General features: G+C 40.7%; 2 protein-coding genes across 4 annotated transcripts in view; one reads left to right on the top strand and one right to left on the bottom strand.

The window, feature by feature from the left end:
- Positions 1-1063, bottom strand: part of ppig (peptidylprolyl isomerase G (cyclophilin G)) — a 37786-nt gene extending 36723 nt beyond the window's left edge. Inside the window, exon 1 of the mRNA XM_052012085.1 lies at positions 862-1063. The gene's annotated coding sequence lies outside the window, so the exon portion shown is untranslated. The remainder of the gene's footprint in view (positions 1-861) is intronic.
- A 110-nt stretch (positions 1064-1173) lies between these two features.
- fastkd1 (FAST kinase domains 1) overlaps positions 1174-15267 on the top strand; it is a 46254-nt gene continuing 32160 nt past the window's right edge. For 2 of the 3 annotated variants that reach the window (XM_052012098.1, XM_052012116.1), the window contains exons 1-3: positions 1174-1291; positions 9311-9781; positions 14157-14225. In XM_052012098.1, coding sequence (XP_051868058.1) covers positions 9432-9781; positions 14157-14225 — 419 coding nt within the window. In that variant the 5' untranslated portion in view covers positions 1174-1291; positions 9311-9431. Of the gene's footprint in view, positions 1292-2346; positions 2440-9310; positions 9782-14156; positions 14226-15267 lie in introns of all 3 variants that reach the window. The other variant, XM_052012107.1, reaches the window with a different exon arrangement.

Here is a 15267-nt window from a genome sequence, read left to right on the forward strand (position 1 = left end):
CAATTCTGGCCTCACGTACATCCTCAATTTTTACTGCTCCATCACTAGCACTACGTCTCCAGCAGCTTTAATTCCAAATTCAGGGATTCCTTCTAATTCTCTGTTGTCGCCCTTATTGCTTTGAATTCTCTAACCAACTCTTCATTTGATGTCTTAATATGACCCTTTGTGGCTTGCGTTAAAACAGAAATGCTCGTTGTTGAAACGGTTGAGGATCTCTCATTTTTAGAAGAATCTGCCAAAAATAATACTCTCATATCCGATTTATAATTGAAAGTACCATTTTAGAACTTCTTCAAAGAAAATGTTAACATCGTTTAGACTCCAAGGAATTTAAATAAAATGCAGCTTTAATATTTATTGATGGAACATCTCAATCTTCTACCTCAAGCCTAAATTTGAGCAATTTTCTTCTCTGAGTATTAAATGTAACAACAAAAGGAAATGTCATGTATTTAATGTAAAACCAGATAAGCGATCTGGATGGCCATCACCAATCATTCAATGTTTACTACCCTAAATGCACCGATGTTTTTTTTAAAAAAAGCCAATGTTGATCAACTCGCCGTCATTATCTTTTGAGCCAATATGCATTCAAGCTGAAGTCCGAGGTGTATGGGACTGGAATATTTTGGGGAGACTGCGAGATCAGTTCAAGCCGTTCATCACCCGAAGTTTGGAAATGAAACGAAATCAAACATGCTCATGGGACAAGACGTTTATTTACAATCTCCAAGTTGTTTGTGCCACCCCTACATTTCCCCTTGAATTTTAAAAGATATCTTAAGCAAATGCAGACAGCAAGAAAACACCAGTCAAGACCCGAGGTTTCAGGCATCTTGAAATCAGCAAAACACTCACATTTCGCCCAATTAACGTCCGTCCCACGGCTCGGTAAACCAGAGAACCCTACGGGCCACAATCCTAAGCACCGATTCGGTGGTTTAACCTGCTTAGGTCTCGCACTCGGCCTCGATTTGTACCAACGTTGTCCTCATTCAGCAAGCACCATACTGCTACAACCACACCTGATTCATTCGGTCCCGCGCTTGCAGCTCTGATTCGCACAAACAGATTACCCCGCCCCTTCACACGCTCAATGGGCATCGCAATTGGTCGGTCGGGACGTCGATCAATCTACGTCCCCCGCTCGGCCTTCTCGATGTCATGTTCGGTTGCGCGGAAGCCGCGGGTTGACGGATCTTGCTTGATGCGCACGCGTCGTGTGGGGTTACGGTTGCTACTCGAGACCCCGGATTGTGGCCTAGCTAATTATCTCCGCGACTTTCAGGTAGACCCTGCATCGTTTTGTTTTAATGGGAGGCGGTGGAGGAGGGGGAATGGTTGAACATTCAGAGCTGGGAGCAGGGTGTGGGAGGGGGGATGATGGAGCGTTGCGGCGGGCCCGAAGCTGTCATTAATAGGCCTCGTTCGCCCGTTGGTGCGGCTCCTTTCGGGCTCTCAAGATGGCGCTGTGAGCGACGCCGGCGACCTCTGCTCAGAGCCCGGGCGCCGCGGCCGATCGCACTGGCGCGGTCACAGCGTGGCTCAGCTTCCGCCTGCTGGTGACGGCAGGGCCGCGCAGCCACCGCCATTTCTTCACAATGCTCCCGGCCCGGCAGAAGTAGGCGGCCGGGCACGGTTAGATCCAGCCAAGCTGCCTGCTTCTCCTCCTCGGTGCAGCCGGCCAAAGGGGCTGGTGCCCACTGCCGTCACTTCTGCCCGGCCTCAGCACTCCAGCCGAGAGAAGGCTGTTTGAGCCCAGGTGCCAATGAACCCCCATCACATACTGAGACTTTCACTGGTTGGCTCATTTGCGCAGGCTATTTGCTCGTGTAAAAGAGGATATTTAAAGTTTGAAGCATCAGTTAAACTTACACTGAGAATATGATTGTTGTTGAAATAAACCAAGTACAGTGAAAGCAGTGCTGTGCTCCCGACAGCGGTCCGGCATCTGATATATTGAAATACATTGTGTATTCCGGTGACTGAGGTTATGTTCATTCTTAATGGGGGGAATACATTCAGCTGCAGTTTTTTAGATGTACACTCGAAGAGGAAATGTTGTAAAGCCACCGTAAATTTTACAGATGAAACATCTGATCCATATATGAGTTCATGCAGAAATGGCCTACAGTTTCTCCATGGTAGAATCGAACTGTTCCGTAAAAGTGTGTAACGTTCGTTTGTTTTGATGGGAAGTCCACTTCACAATTTCATGCTTTTCATCATTTTGCATGAATTTCTGGTACCAGTACCAAGTTACTCTTTACTGATTAAAATCTGTCCTTTTGGCCGGATCTCAATTTAATTTAAGATCATAATCTGGACATCTATTTTGTACAGCCCATTTGCCTCAACGTATCTCCGCTGGCGTGCTCAGTTCTGATCATTGCGCACCTGGGGAAAAGAGACAACGCTGGAGGAAATGCAGAGAAGGTTTATGAGGATGTTGCATTTATGAGGAGAAACTGACTAACCTGGGCTTCTTTACTTTGGCACATGGAAGGAATATTCATCTGAGGTGTATAAAATTATGGAAGTTTTAGTCCAGGCGAACAGGAAGGACCTACCTCCCTTGGTAGAGAAGTCAGTAATTAGGTGGTTTGCCATTCAAAAATAAGATTGTCACATTCCACGTGTATGTTGAAGTAGAAATACCCATCTACCTCACTACCACCTCTGTTGATCCCTCCACAATCTCTCAAATTTTCAGATGACCTATATTGGATGAGCAGAAATTTCCTCCAAAAATGTTAAGACCAAAGCTGATGTAATAAACTCAATTTCCTAATCACCAATTTCATCCCTCTCCTTGGAAATTTCCTTGAAACCAAATTAGATTCTTTGCAGTCACAGTTTTGCCTTTGTCTTGAAATAAGGCCTCCAATGCTATATTTGCTCCATCACTAAGGGGTTGCTCATTTAAGATTAATGAGGTGGTGGAACCGGAGTCTTCAAATATTTTTAAGGCAGATAAATTGTTGGTAAGCAAGGTTACCAAGGGTAAAAGGGAATGCGGTTACAGTTAGATCAGCCATTATTTTATTTTAATGAAGGGCCAAGTGACCTACCTCTATTCCTATTTAACATGTTTGTATTTACTGTGTCAAGCTTGTATATATTTCTATTATCATTGGACCTGACTATTCCAATGCTCTTGAGAAGGAAATCCCATCAAAATAAACTTGACCTCATTCAAAACTCCTGTTGTGCTTATTCAAACACTTACCCAGTCCTGTTGACCTGTCAATACTAGCTTTTATTTGTTATCTCCCACTCTGACAGCACTACATTAAAATTCATATCCTTGCTTTGAACCTCCCCTCCCCTCCTTATCTGTATAAATCCCTTAAGCCCTACAAAATAGGGTGCAGTAGTATAGTGGTTAAGTTATTGGACTAGCAGTCAGAGTTTTGGACCATTGATCCAGAGACATGCATTCAAAACCCAGTATGGTAACTGTGAAATTTAATGAAAGTAATGAAAAAAAAATCTGTAAAGAAAAAACTAGCCTAGTCACACTAACCATGAAATTACCAGATTGTTGTAAAAATTCACTTCTCTTTTCTGAACTATGTTTGACTTCCCTTTCTTGAAATCTCTATCTCCATCTCAGGGTTTAGGTTAGCTACCAATATCCTTTATCAGCCCATGGGCTTCCACCTTCTATCCTTTAAGGAATCTATTCCATTTTCTCAGTTTCTCCATAAACATTGTGTCTGCTACAATATGACTTTCCACACCAGTGCCTTTAAGATGTCTTCCTTTTCCCTTAGCTGTGGCTTTCCCTCTACATTGTTGAAAGGCACTCAACTGTGCCCCTTCTAGTTCTCACATTTCTGCTATCGTCCCCCTATTCCCAACCAGAAGTAGGATAGGTTCCCTTTTGTATTCACCTTCCACCCCACCAGCCTCCACATTCAATAGATGATAATTTCCATCATCTCCCAAGGGATTCCACCACCAGACATCTCTTTTCTTACACTTCTATTTCGAAGAGACAGTTCCCTCTATGCCTTCCTGGTGCATTCTCACATCATCAACCACTCCCCCTGCCCCAATTCCTTACCCCTGGCAGTTCCCCATGCAACCATGGAAGATACAACACCTGCCCTTTTACCTCTTCCCTTTGGACCATACTAGGACCCATATGTTCCTGCCATGTGAAGTAGCAGTTCCAATTTAGTATACTGTCTTTAGTACTCATGGTGTGGTCTCCTCTGTAGTGGAAATGCAGATTGGATGACTGCTTTACAGAACATTTTCATCCAATCTACAAGAGTGACCATGAGCTTTTCCTGTCTGATCACTTTAATTCTCCCTGGCACTCCAACTCTGAGTCTCTGTTATAAAAAACTGAAATACTGGAAATACTCAGCTGATCAGGTAGCATCTGTGGAAAGAGAAACAGATCCTAAACTTGTCATAAGAACTCTTTTTCCAGCTCTGATGAAGTGTGGAGTGTTTCTAACATGTTCTGATTTTATTTCAGTTTTCCAGCATCTGCCATTTTCATAATTTTCATCTGGTCTGTCCAGCCTACCACAATACTCCAACAACACCAAACTTTTATGTCTAGATATATTGCAGCCATTAGGGCTAAATATTGAATTTAACAACTTAACTCTTCATTTCTCGCTCACTCTTTCGCTATCCCTTTATGTGACTTGTTTTCAAATTTAGTTTGATAATGCTCAATTACCTGTTTGTCTTCCTTATAATGATGTCTGATACTCTTGCAATCTGCCAGGAACTTCATTCAATTTAAATCTAACTTTCATTTTATATTGGTTACGCCACATTAGGAAAGTTTTTTTTGAAATTTTGATTTATGAATTCTTGGAGGGATAACCATTCGGAATATTTATTGCCTTATGCTCATTATTCCAATATCTGTATCTATTCTAAATACTAGATCAAAGATAACTCTCTTGTTGCTTTCCTTGATCTGCTGTGTCGTATAAGAGACTATTCTACAGCAAGTGCAATTTCCAGATTATTTGATTTTTGGAGTCCCTTCTTAAAATAATCTTCCTGCTTTCACTTGCTCTTCCTCTCTCCATGTGCAATAATTTGATATCTGCATTACACTTGGTCTGCACCTCTATTGTTAGCTTAAATATTTTTGTTTTAAATATTTCTCCCCAGAATAGGTCTTTCCTTTGCAGGATTAATTTTTAAAATTGATATGAAGGGGGCTACACCAACATTTTTGTTCACTTTGGAAGCAGACAAGATCATTTCTGAACTTCTATCTTTGTCTTTTGTCCATGTTTCCATTCTTATAATTACTACAAAAGCACTTAGTTTTTGTATATTATACTACATGGGTCTACTTCATTTGTCTCCCAATGTGTGCTTATTCTTGTTCTTCTGGCTAGTTCCTGATTTTGTTTTGGGGTCCTCATCCACCTTATGAGTGCCTTCCCCCCATACTTCATTTATCCATGGGTTTTTGCCCTTCTCTTCCCCATATAATTTAAACATTTCTCAAAGTATATATAATATATTTCACAAATCAATTTTTACAATTTGTCACTAAATACACAAACTCTAATGTACAGTCCAGACAGATGGAAGTATGACAAATGTATGGGTGGGAAATGTTGGAAGTTTTGCAGACTGCTTTTAGAAAAATCTATTGTTGGCAGAGCACCCTATTCATGCCATTGCAGATTCAAGTTTTTTGATAATCTTAATATAATTCCGATGATAAAAATTCCAAAATGTATGCAATTAATTTTACATATACTATTCTTATTTCTAGAGTCATTGAGTAATATAGCATGGCCCTTCGTCCCAACTCATCCATGCCAACCATAGTGCCCACCAAGCTAGTCTCACTTGCCTGCATTTGGCCCACATCCCTCTAAACACCTCCTATCCATGTACTTATCCAAATGTCTTTTAAATATTATTGTACCTGCCTCAACCACTTTCTCTGGCAGCTCATTCCATATATGCACCACTCTCTATGCGAAGAAGTTGCCCCTCAGGTCCCTTTTAAATCTTTCTCCTCTCACCATAAATCTATCCCCTCTAGATTTTAGTTCCCCTTTCCTGGCGAAAAGACTATTGGCTTTCACCCTATCTTTACCCCTCATGATTTTATGCACTTATATAAGGTCACCCATCAATCTCCAGCGTTCCAAGGAATAAAGTCCTAGCCTGCCCAACCTCTCCCTATAACTCAGACCTTTGAATCCTAGCAGCATCCTCATAAACCTTCTCTGCACTCTTTCCAGTTTAATGATGTCTTTCCTATAACAGTGCAACCAGAACTGTACACAATAACATTCTCACCAACATCTTATACAACTGCAACATTAAGTCCCATCTTCTATACTCATTGCCCTAACTGATGAAGGCCAGTGTGCCAAATACCTTCTTCACCACCCTGTCTACCTGTGACACCATTTTCAGTGAACTATGTACTTGTTCTACAACACTCCCTGTAGCTCGACCATTCACTGTAAAAGTTTGATTTCCCACCTATCTGAATTGAAAGACATTTGCCAGTCATCGACCAACTTCCTAGCTGATCAAGTTCCCCCTGTAATTCTTGATAATCTTCTTCGCTGTCTACAATACCATCTATTTTAGTATCATCCATAAACTTACTAACCATCTCTTGTACATTCACTTTCAAATTGATTATATAAATAACAAACAACAGTGGTCCCAGCACTAACCTCTGTGGCATACCACTAGACACAGGCCTCTAGTTTGAGAAAAAACCTTTGACCATCACTCTCTTCTTCCTACCATTGAGCCAATTATGAATCCAATTAGCTATCTCTCCATGGATCCCATGCAATCTAACCTTCCAGACTAGCCTGCTATGTGGGACCTTGTCAAAGGCCTTGCTAAAGTCCATATAGACAGCATCCTCTGCCCTACCCTCATCTACCTTCTTGGTTTCCTCTTCAAAAAAAAAACTCTAAAAGATTTGTCAGACCCTATTTCCTATGCACAAAGCCGCACTATCCCTAATAAGTCCTTGCCTATCCAAATGTTAATGGATCCTGTCCCTCAGAATCCCCTCAAGTAACCTACCCACCACTGATGTCAGACTCACCGGCCTGTATTTCCCTGGCTTGTCTTTGCTGCCTTTCTTAAATAACCGTACAACATCAGCCACCCTCCAGTCTTCCTGAACTTCACCCGTGGCTAAAGATGAAGCAAATACCTCTGCGAGGGCCTCCACGATTCCTTCCCTAGCTTCCCATAAGGTCCAAGAATGCACTCAATCAAGCCCTGGGGTTTTATCCACCTTAATGCATTTTAAGGCCACCGATGCCTCCTCCCTGGTAATTCGTATGCAGTCTAAGACATCATCACTCATTTCTCTCATGTCTTTCGCATCCATCATTTTTTCCACAGTAAAAACTGATGAGAAATATTGAAAATCTTGCCCATCTCCTGTGGCTTCATACATAAACTGCCATGCTGATCTTTAAGGGGACCTATTCTCTCCCTAGCCACTATTTTGCTCTTAATATACCTATAGAATCTCCTGGGATTTTCCTTAACCCTGCCTGCCAGATCCATCTCATACCCTCTTCTCCCCTCCTGATTTTCCTCTTAAGTGCTCTTACACTTCTTATAGTCATCAGGGGACTCAGTTGTTACCGATGGTCTAAACCCAGTGTATGCCTCCTTTTTCCTGACCAGGGCCTCAACATCTCTCATCAGCCAGGGTTCCCTATACATGCCGGCCCTGCCCTTCACTTTAGCCGGAATATGCTGTCCCTGGACTCTTGATATCAAACTTTTAAACGCCTCCTACTTGCCAGTCATCCCTTTACTGGCAAACAGTCTCAACCAATCGAATTCTGCAAGGTCTTGCTGAATGCCTCTAAAAATGGCCCTACCCCAGTTTAGGACAGTAACCTGTGGACCTGTCCTATCTTTTTCTATAACCATTTTAAAACTAATAGAATTATGGTCATTAGACCCAATGTGCTCCCTAACTGACACTTAAGTCACTTGCCCTGTCTTGTCCCCTTTCTAAAAGGAGGTCCAGTCTTGCACCCTCTCTTGTAAGGCTCTTTATATATTGACTAAGGAAACTTTCTTGGACACATTTATCAAACTCTACCCTGTCTAAGCCCTTTGCACTATGGGTGTCCCAGTCAATGTTTGGGAAGTTGAAATCTCCCACAAATACTACGCTATTATTCTTACAACTATCTGCAACCATCTCATGATACATCTGCTCCTCTAATTGCTGTTGATTATTGGGGGGCCTATAATGCAGTCCCATCATCCCCTTCTTGTCTCTGAGTTCTACCCATATAGCCTCACTGGATGATCCCTGAGGAATATCCTCTCTAAGCACTGTTGTCATGTCCTCCCTCACTAAAAAGGCAACTCCCCCTCCTCTTGTACCTCTGTCACACTTGTAGCATCTGTATCCTATGGTTTTCTTTTTAGACGATAGCATACAAGATGCTGTTTTGCTTCATTACTGCTGCTTGCTGGTACCATCACCATTTAACCTCTCCTGTTTTACGATCTGATTACCAATCTTTCTATTATTTTTGTATTATCCCTCCTTTTAATGGAAACAGAAAATACAGGAAACACTCAGCAGGTTGGGTAGCATTTGTAGAAGGAGAAATGCTTTAGGTCAAAAACCCTCTATCAGAAGTAGTAGATCTTTCAGTCAGAACATTAATACTGGTTTCCTTTCCACAGATGCTTCATGATCCATTGAGTGTTTCCAACATTTTCTGTTTTTTTTCAGATTTGCAGCATCTGTAATGTAGTTTTTTTCAATTTTCTCCCTTTGTTTTGTGCATGCTGATAAACTTAAGGATTAAACTTCTTCCAGGTCTGATGGATAGTGATTGACTAGGCAAACGCTGGTTGACCTGCTGGATGTTTCCTGCAGTTTCTATCATTTTTCTTCTTGATACTCACTTTATCTTGGAAATTACAAACAAATGCTTGCTTGGTGTCAACAGCTATGATACATGCACATATTTCTGTAAAGACCATGACATTTACAAAGCTAATGTAAAATAGGAAACCACTTTAGTACTCAATGTTTGGTTTCAAAATAATCAACAAATGATTATTTTGGGTTAAATGTCTTTTAAGATTAAGTAAACTGCACAATCACAGAAGGTACTCTATAGATAACTATCTGATCTTCATGAATCTGTAAGTCTATCACTAGAACAATTGTAACTTTTGTACGGCTTAAACTACTGATAATTTGATGTATCACAAGTCAATATAATTCAGAACTGCACAAAATTGTTATTGTCACTTTACTGTGTTTCTTTTATTTTTTTTACAGATAATACAGAGATCCTATATGGTCCTTGAGAGATGTGTCCTTTATTGGAGTATGGAGAACTGCATTTTCATTACACTAAAGAAACTTCTTGATAGTTAGTTTTGAAACTTTAAAGAAAATCATGCTTCCATTAAAAATGATTAGGTTAAAGCACATTTACTACCTCTCAATGAGATTCTACCACTCACGGGTTAAAGGGAGTGATTTCTTGCTGTATCAACTAGGCAACTGCACAAATGAAGACCAAATACTTGACCTTGTAAATAAGAACAAAGCCAAGCTTGCAGTGATGCATGTGGGCTGTGCAATAAAACTACTCTGGCAGTTTCAAAAGGAAAAGCCGCAGATGCTGAGGTGTATCAATTACGTCAGAAATCATTCACAGTTCATGGTACTTCGTGTCCTAGCTGAAAACAAGATTGACCAGATGGATGATGAAGCACTGGTGGATATGTTGTACAATGCACTGAGGTAACTATAGCCACTGAGGATGTTTAAGTTCTAGAAACAGAATAAAAATTCCTAAAGAAGTGCAATCAATTTTACATATACTGTTCTTATTGCAATTGTTCAGGGCTTTGGTGAGATGCACCTGGAGCATTGTGTATCGATTTTATCTCCTTGCCTAAGAAAGGATATACTTGCCATTAGAGGGAGTGCAGCGAAGATTTACTAGACTAGTTTCAAGGATGGTGGATTTACTGTATTTGGAGAGCTTGAGTAGACTGGGACTGTATTCTCTGGAGTTTAGAGGAATGAGAGGAGATCTCATTAAAACATACAAAATTCTTGGTCTTAATCGGCTTGATGCAAAGAAGCTGTTTTCCCCTTACTGGGGAATCCAGAACTAGGGATACAATTTGAGAATAAGGAATAGGCTGTTAGGCTTGAGATGAGATATTCTGCACTCTGAGGGTGGTGAACTTTCTGGAATTCTCAACCCTGGAAAGCTTTGGAGGCTTAGTCATTGTGCATATTCATAAAACAGACTGATAGATTTCTGGACGTTAAGGGAATCAAGGATTATGGGGATAGTGTTAGAAAATGGTGCTGAGGTAAAAGATAAGCCATGTTCTCAATGAATGGCAGAGCATGCTTTAAATGCCAAATGACCTACTACTCCTACTTATGTTTCTTGTTTATGGTTTTCTTTTTATATGATAGTGTGCAAGGTGCCAGCTTCTTGATATGTTAAACTTCTTTAACTCTTTGGAGAGAGACAAAATAACATTTCAGACAACTAACATCCAGAAAAAACAAAATGTCAGTTGTTTCTCTTTCCACAGATGCTGACCATTTGCAGCATTTTCTGTGGTTATCTTAGTGCAATTTTTTCGAGGTACCGTTTGGAGTGTCTTTTAGAGCATAGAACAATACAGCACAGTACTGGCCCTTCAGCGCACAGTGTTGTGTCGACCTATATGAACCTTCTCTATGATCAATTTAACCCCTCCTACACAGCCCACAACCCTCCATTTTTCTTACATCCACATGCCTATCTAAGAGTCTTTTAAATGTCCCTATTGTATCAGCCACTACCACCACTCCCAGCAGTGCATTCCAGGCACCCACCACTCTCTGTGTAAAAATCCTACCTCCAACATCCCCCCAGACTTCCTCCTCTGCCCTTAAACTGGTGTCCTCTGGTATTGGCCATTGCTGCCCTGGGGAAGAGGTTTTGGCTGTCCACTCTATCTACACCTCTCATAATCTTATATGCCTCTATCAAGACACCTCTCATCCTGCGTTGCTCCAAAGAGAAAAGCCCTAGCTCACTCAACCTTTCCTCATAAGACATGTTCTCTAATCCAGGCAGTATCCTGGTAAATCTCCTCTGCACCATCTCTAAAGTTTCCACATCTTTCCCATAATGAAGTGACTGAAACTGAACACAGTACCCTAAGTGCGGTCTAGCCAGAGTTTTATGGAGCTGCCACGTTACCTCGCGGCTCTTGAACTCAATCCCCTGACTAATTAAGGCCAGCACACCAAACAACTTCTTAACCATCCTATCAACTTGCACGGCAACTTTGAGGGATCTATGGGCTTGGACCCCAAGATCCCTCTGTTCCTCCACACTGCTAAGAATCCTGCAATTAACCTTGTACTCCACCTTCAAGTTCGATCTTCCAAAGTGTATCACTTCGCGCCTGTTCAGATTGAACTCCATCTGCCGCTTCTCCGCCTAACTCCGCATTCTGTCTACCTCCTGTCTATATCCTATAGTAACCTACGACAACTTTCTGCACTATCCACAACACCTCCAACCTTCGTGTCATCTGCAGACTTACCAACCCATCCCTCCACTTCCTCATCCAAGTCATTTATAAAAATCACAAAGAGCAGGGGTCCCAGAACAGATCCCTGCAGACCACCACTAGTCACCAACATCCAGGCAGAATACTCTTCATCTACCACCACCCTCTGCCTTTTGTGGGCAAGCCAATTCTGAAGCCACGCAGTCAAGTTTCCATGAATCCCATGCCTCATGACTTTATGGATGAGCCTACCATGGGGAACCTTGTCAAATGAATTACTAAAGTCCATATCCACCACATCCACTGCTCTACCTTCATCTATTTGTTTTGTCACCTCCTTGAAAAACTCAATTAGGCTTGTGAGGCACGATCTGCCCCTCACAAAGGTATGCTGACTATCCCTAATAAGACTATGCTTCTCCAAATGCTCATATACCCTGTACCTAAGAATCCTCTCCAATAGCTTGCCCACCATTGACATAAGACTCACTGGTCTATAATTCCCAGGATTATCCCTATTACCCTTCTTGAACAAGGGAACGACATTAGCAATCCTCCAATCCTCTGGTACCATTCCTGTGGCCAGGGAGGATGCAAATATCATCGTCAATACCCCAGCAATCTCTTCCCTCACTTCCCATAGTAACCTGGGGTATGTCCCATCTGGTCTGGGGGACTTATCTATACTTACGTTTTTCAGAAGCTCCAACACTGCCTCTTTCTTAACCTCAAATCGCTCCAACATATTAGCCTGTTCTACACTGACCTCACATTCGTCAAAGTCCCTCTCCCTAGTGTACACTGAAGCAAAGCATTCATTAAGAACCTCCCCTACTTCCTCCACCTCCAGGCATGTTTCCCCCTTTATCCCTGAGTGGTCCTACCCTCACTTTTCAAAGTTTATGATATTCCAGTTTTCTTCTCATGTATTTGTCTTGGTCGTAATTTTGTTCTCTATAAAAGCTAAGAAGGAATTAAAAACTGAAAGTTGGAGAGTCTGCTTGACAATGATCTTACTTTTGGATACTAGACATTCCCATAAGCCTGGTACACGTGCTCCCCAGGTTACAGCAGGGTTCTGCTCCTGTGAACTGTTCGTAACCCGAACAGTACACAAGTCAGAATTACAGCTGCAAACTGAGTTCGCCGATGGCAGAAGGTGCCTGCAGCCCCACAGCAGTCAGCAAATCCATACTGCCGGTTTCCCAAATGCTCGTATGTACAGGCTGTACATAAGTCAGATGTTTGTAAGCTGTGGAGGACCTGTATAAAAGGGGGAAATAAATTCAACAGCGTCTGCTGGATCTTTTTGGACAGCTTTCTTTGAGGTCACTGAACAGTTACTGACAGCATAATTCTGGTCAATATCTTGGAAAGTGGTCCATGGCAAAGAAAATTGGAGCATCATCTCTAATCCACAAGATGGACAAAGTGGAAGGCTTCGAGGAAATATATCACAGAACAAACACAGATATCCAAAATCCTTTTTATTTGGAGATTTTGTAACTTTCTCAATATTGCTTCCATTAGTTTGAATGTGATTCAAAAATTGATTTGTGTTTGGCCTAATTAGCATTGTTCTGAGATATCTGAAGTAGTCAAGGGGGCTCATGGAAGTACCACATTGATTTTGAAGGAAACTATATGAAGTTTTGTTATAAATGCTATTATGTGAATGCTTAAAATGTTTAATTGTTATTTGTAGGCATGTTTTAAATTTTTTGGAAGTAGGTTCACCGAATCCGATTATATCCCAACACTAAAGTCTAAGATGTAAGACAGTCCTCATAGAAAATACTCAAGGCATACAAACAGCGCTGTCTGCAAGCTTGAATGGATCTAGGGTTCAAAAAGTAAAAAAAAATCTGCAAATGCTGGAAATCTGATATTAAAACAGAAAAATGCTCAGCAGCTCAGACAGCATCTGTAGAGACACAAACAGAGTTAACATTTCATATTGATGATCTTTCATCAGAAGCAGAAAAAGTAAGAAAACAAGCATGTTTCCAGTTACAGAGAGGGAGGAGAGGTGGAGAGGACAAAGAGAATGTCAGTGATAGGGTAACAACCTAGAAGGATTCAATGACACACTTTTGTTGCTGGTTGAGAGAGGGTAGTGAAAACTTGTTAATTATAGCTGATCTATCGGAAGGAGGTGTAAATAAGTGGAGACGAATAAGAACAAAGGAGGAAGGGGAAAACGGTGCTGGAACAAAGATAGAGAATGCAGCAGTTGCTGAAGATGTGAAATAAAAGAGAATTTAGAAAATACCCAGCAGATCAAGCGGCATACCTGAGATGATGATTCTTAAGCTTATGCTGGGTGTCAGTGAGCAAAAACAGCATGGAATGGCTAACTAAAACCTCCCAAGTAAATTGCAGAAACCAAACTTTAGGACTTCTTTGTGAGCGATGTCAACAGCTTCCATAGCAAATGCCACATTTGCCCAATATTCAAAAATACAATTAAGAAGTGGCTTGCAAATTTAGAGAGAGTCCAAATAAGTAACAAAGTTGAGTCTGATGATGTTAAACTAATATGGCTAAAAAGATAATGGTTCTAACCTGAAAATATGCATTTATTGAAGGTTGAATGTTGAACCACATGATTCCCTTGTGCAACAACTGGTGATTGAGGCATGGGGAAGGATTGAAAGGTAAATACAGAAAATTTTGTTCTATTGATTATAATTTTAGTAGTTTTTTTAACAATTTGTTTTCAGATTTTGTCTTTTAATGACTTGGAGTTAAATGTTTGGCCATAGTATTTCCAGTTGAAAACAGTGTAGCATTTACATATAAAAACATTTCTGTTCAATGTATTATTAATTATACAAATATCCACATATTTAACAAAATTCTAACTTATTAAAATATTAGTAAATGTGACCAGTAATGTCACAGGTTGTCACAGTTTTACATTTTCATTATGTTCAAAACAATGTTCGTCTTGAGGTAATAGTTACTATATAAGGACACGCTTGTGTAAAATAGGTCTCCATTCTATGCAACCTATAAATGATCTGAATTATCTCATTTAATCATGCCTTTGGCTTTGAGCTGTCGGAGCCATTCCTTGCAAATCCAAGGTATGATAATTGATTGTTACATCATTTTCGTGCAACTTTTGAGAGTATTGATTTGATTGAGTTGGGCTTTGGTCAAACTACAAAGGTTCAGTCCAGCAGTAACATACTGTAACATGCAATATGTTTTAATTTTGCAACAAAACACAATTATCTTTCACTGAAAGTTCTTCCTTTTTTTAAAACTGTTGCAATTAGCAAAGCAGTATAAAAGCTCAATATTTCTTTAATGTTATTGTTACTTTTACTATTTTTGTGGTAAATGCCTGATGGGCTAATGGACAATTGAGAGAAATCCAGATCTTTCACTAAAGTTAACGGGGTGAATCTTTCAGGCTGGAGTCAGCAGTTCTAATTGAAATCACCACAATGGTAGAGCCTCTTCAACATAAAAACATAAGAAATAGGAACAGGAGTGGGTCATGTGGCCCTTCAAACTGATCTTCTATCTCAGTGCCATTTTCCAGCACTATCATTATATCCCCCAATTCCCTTAATATCCAGAAATCTACCAATCTCTTTTTTGAATGAATTCAATAACTGAGCCTCCACAGCCCTCTGTGGTAGGGAATTTTGAAGGTTTGCCACTCTCTAAGTTAAGATTTTTTCCTCA

This window comes from Pristis pectinata, chromosome 1, assembly GCF_009764475.1.
Source record: "Pristis pectinata isolate sPriPec2 chromosome 1, sPriPec2.1.pri, whole genome shotgun sequence".
Lineage (NCBI taxonomy): Eukaryota > Metazoa > Chordata > Chondrichthyes > Rhinopristiformes > Pristidae > Pristis > Pristis pectinata.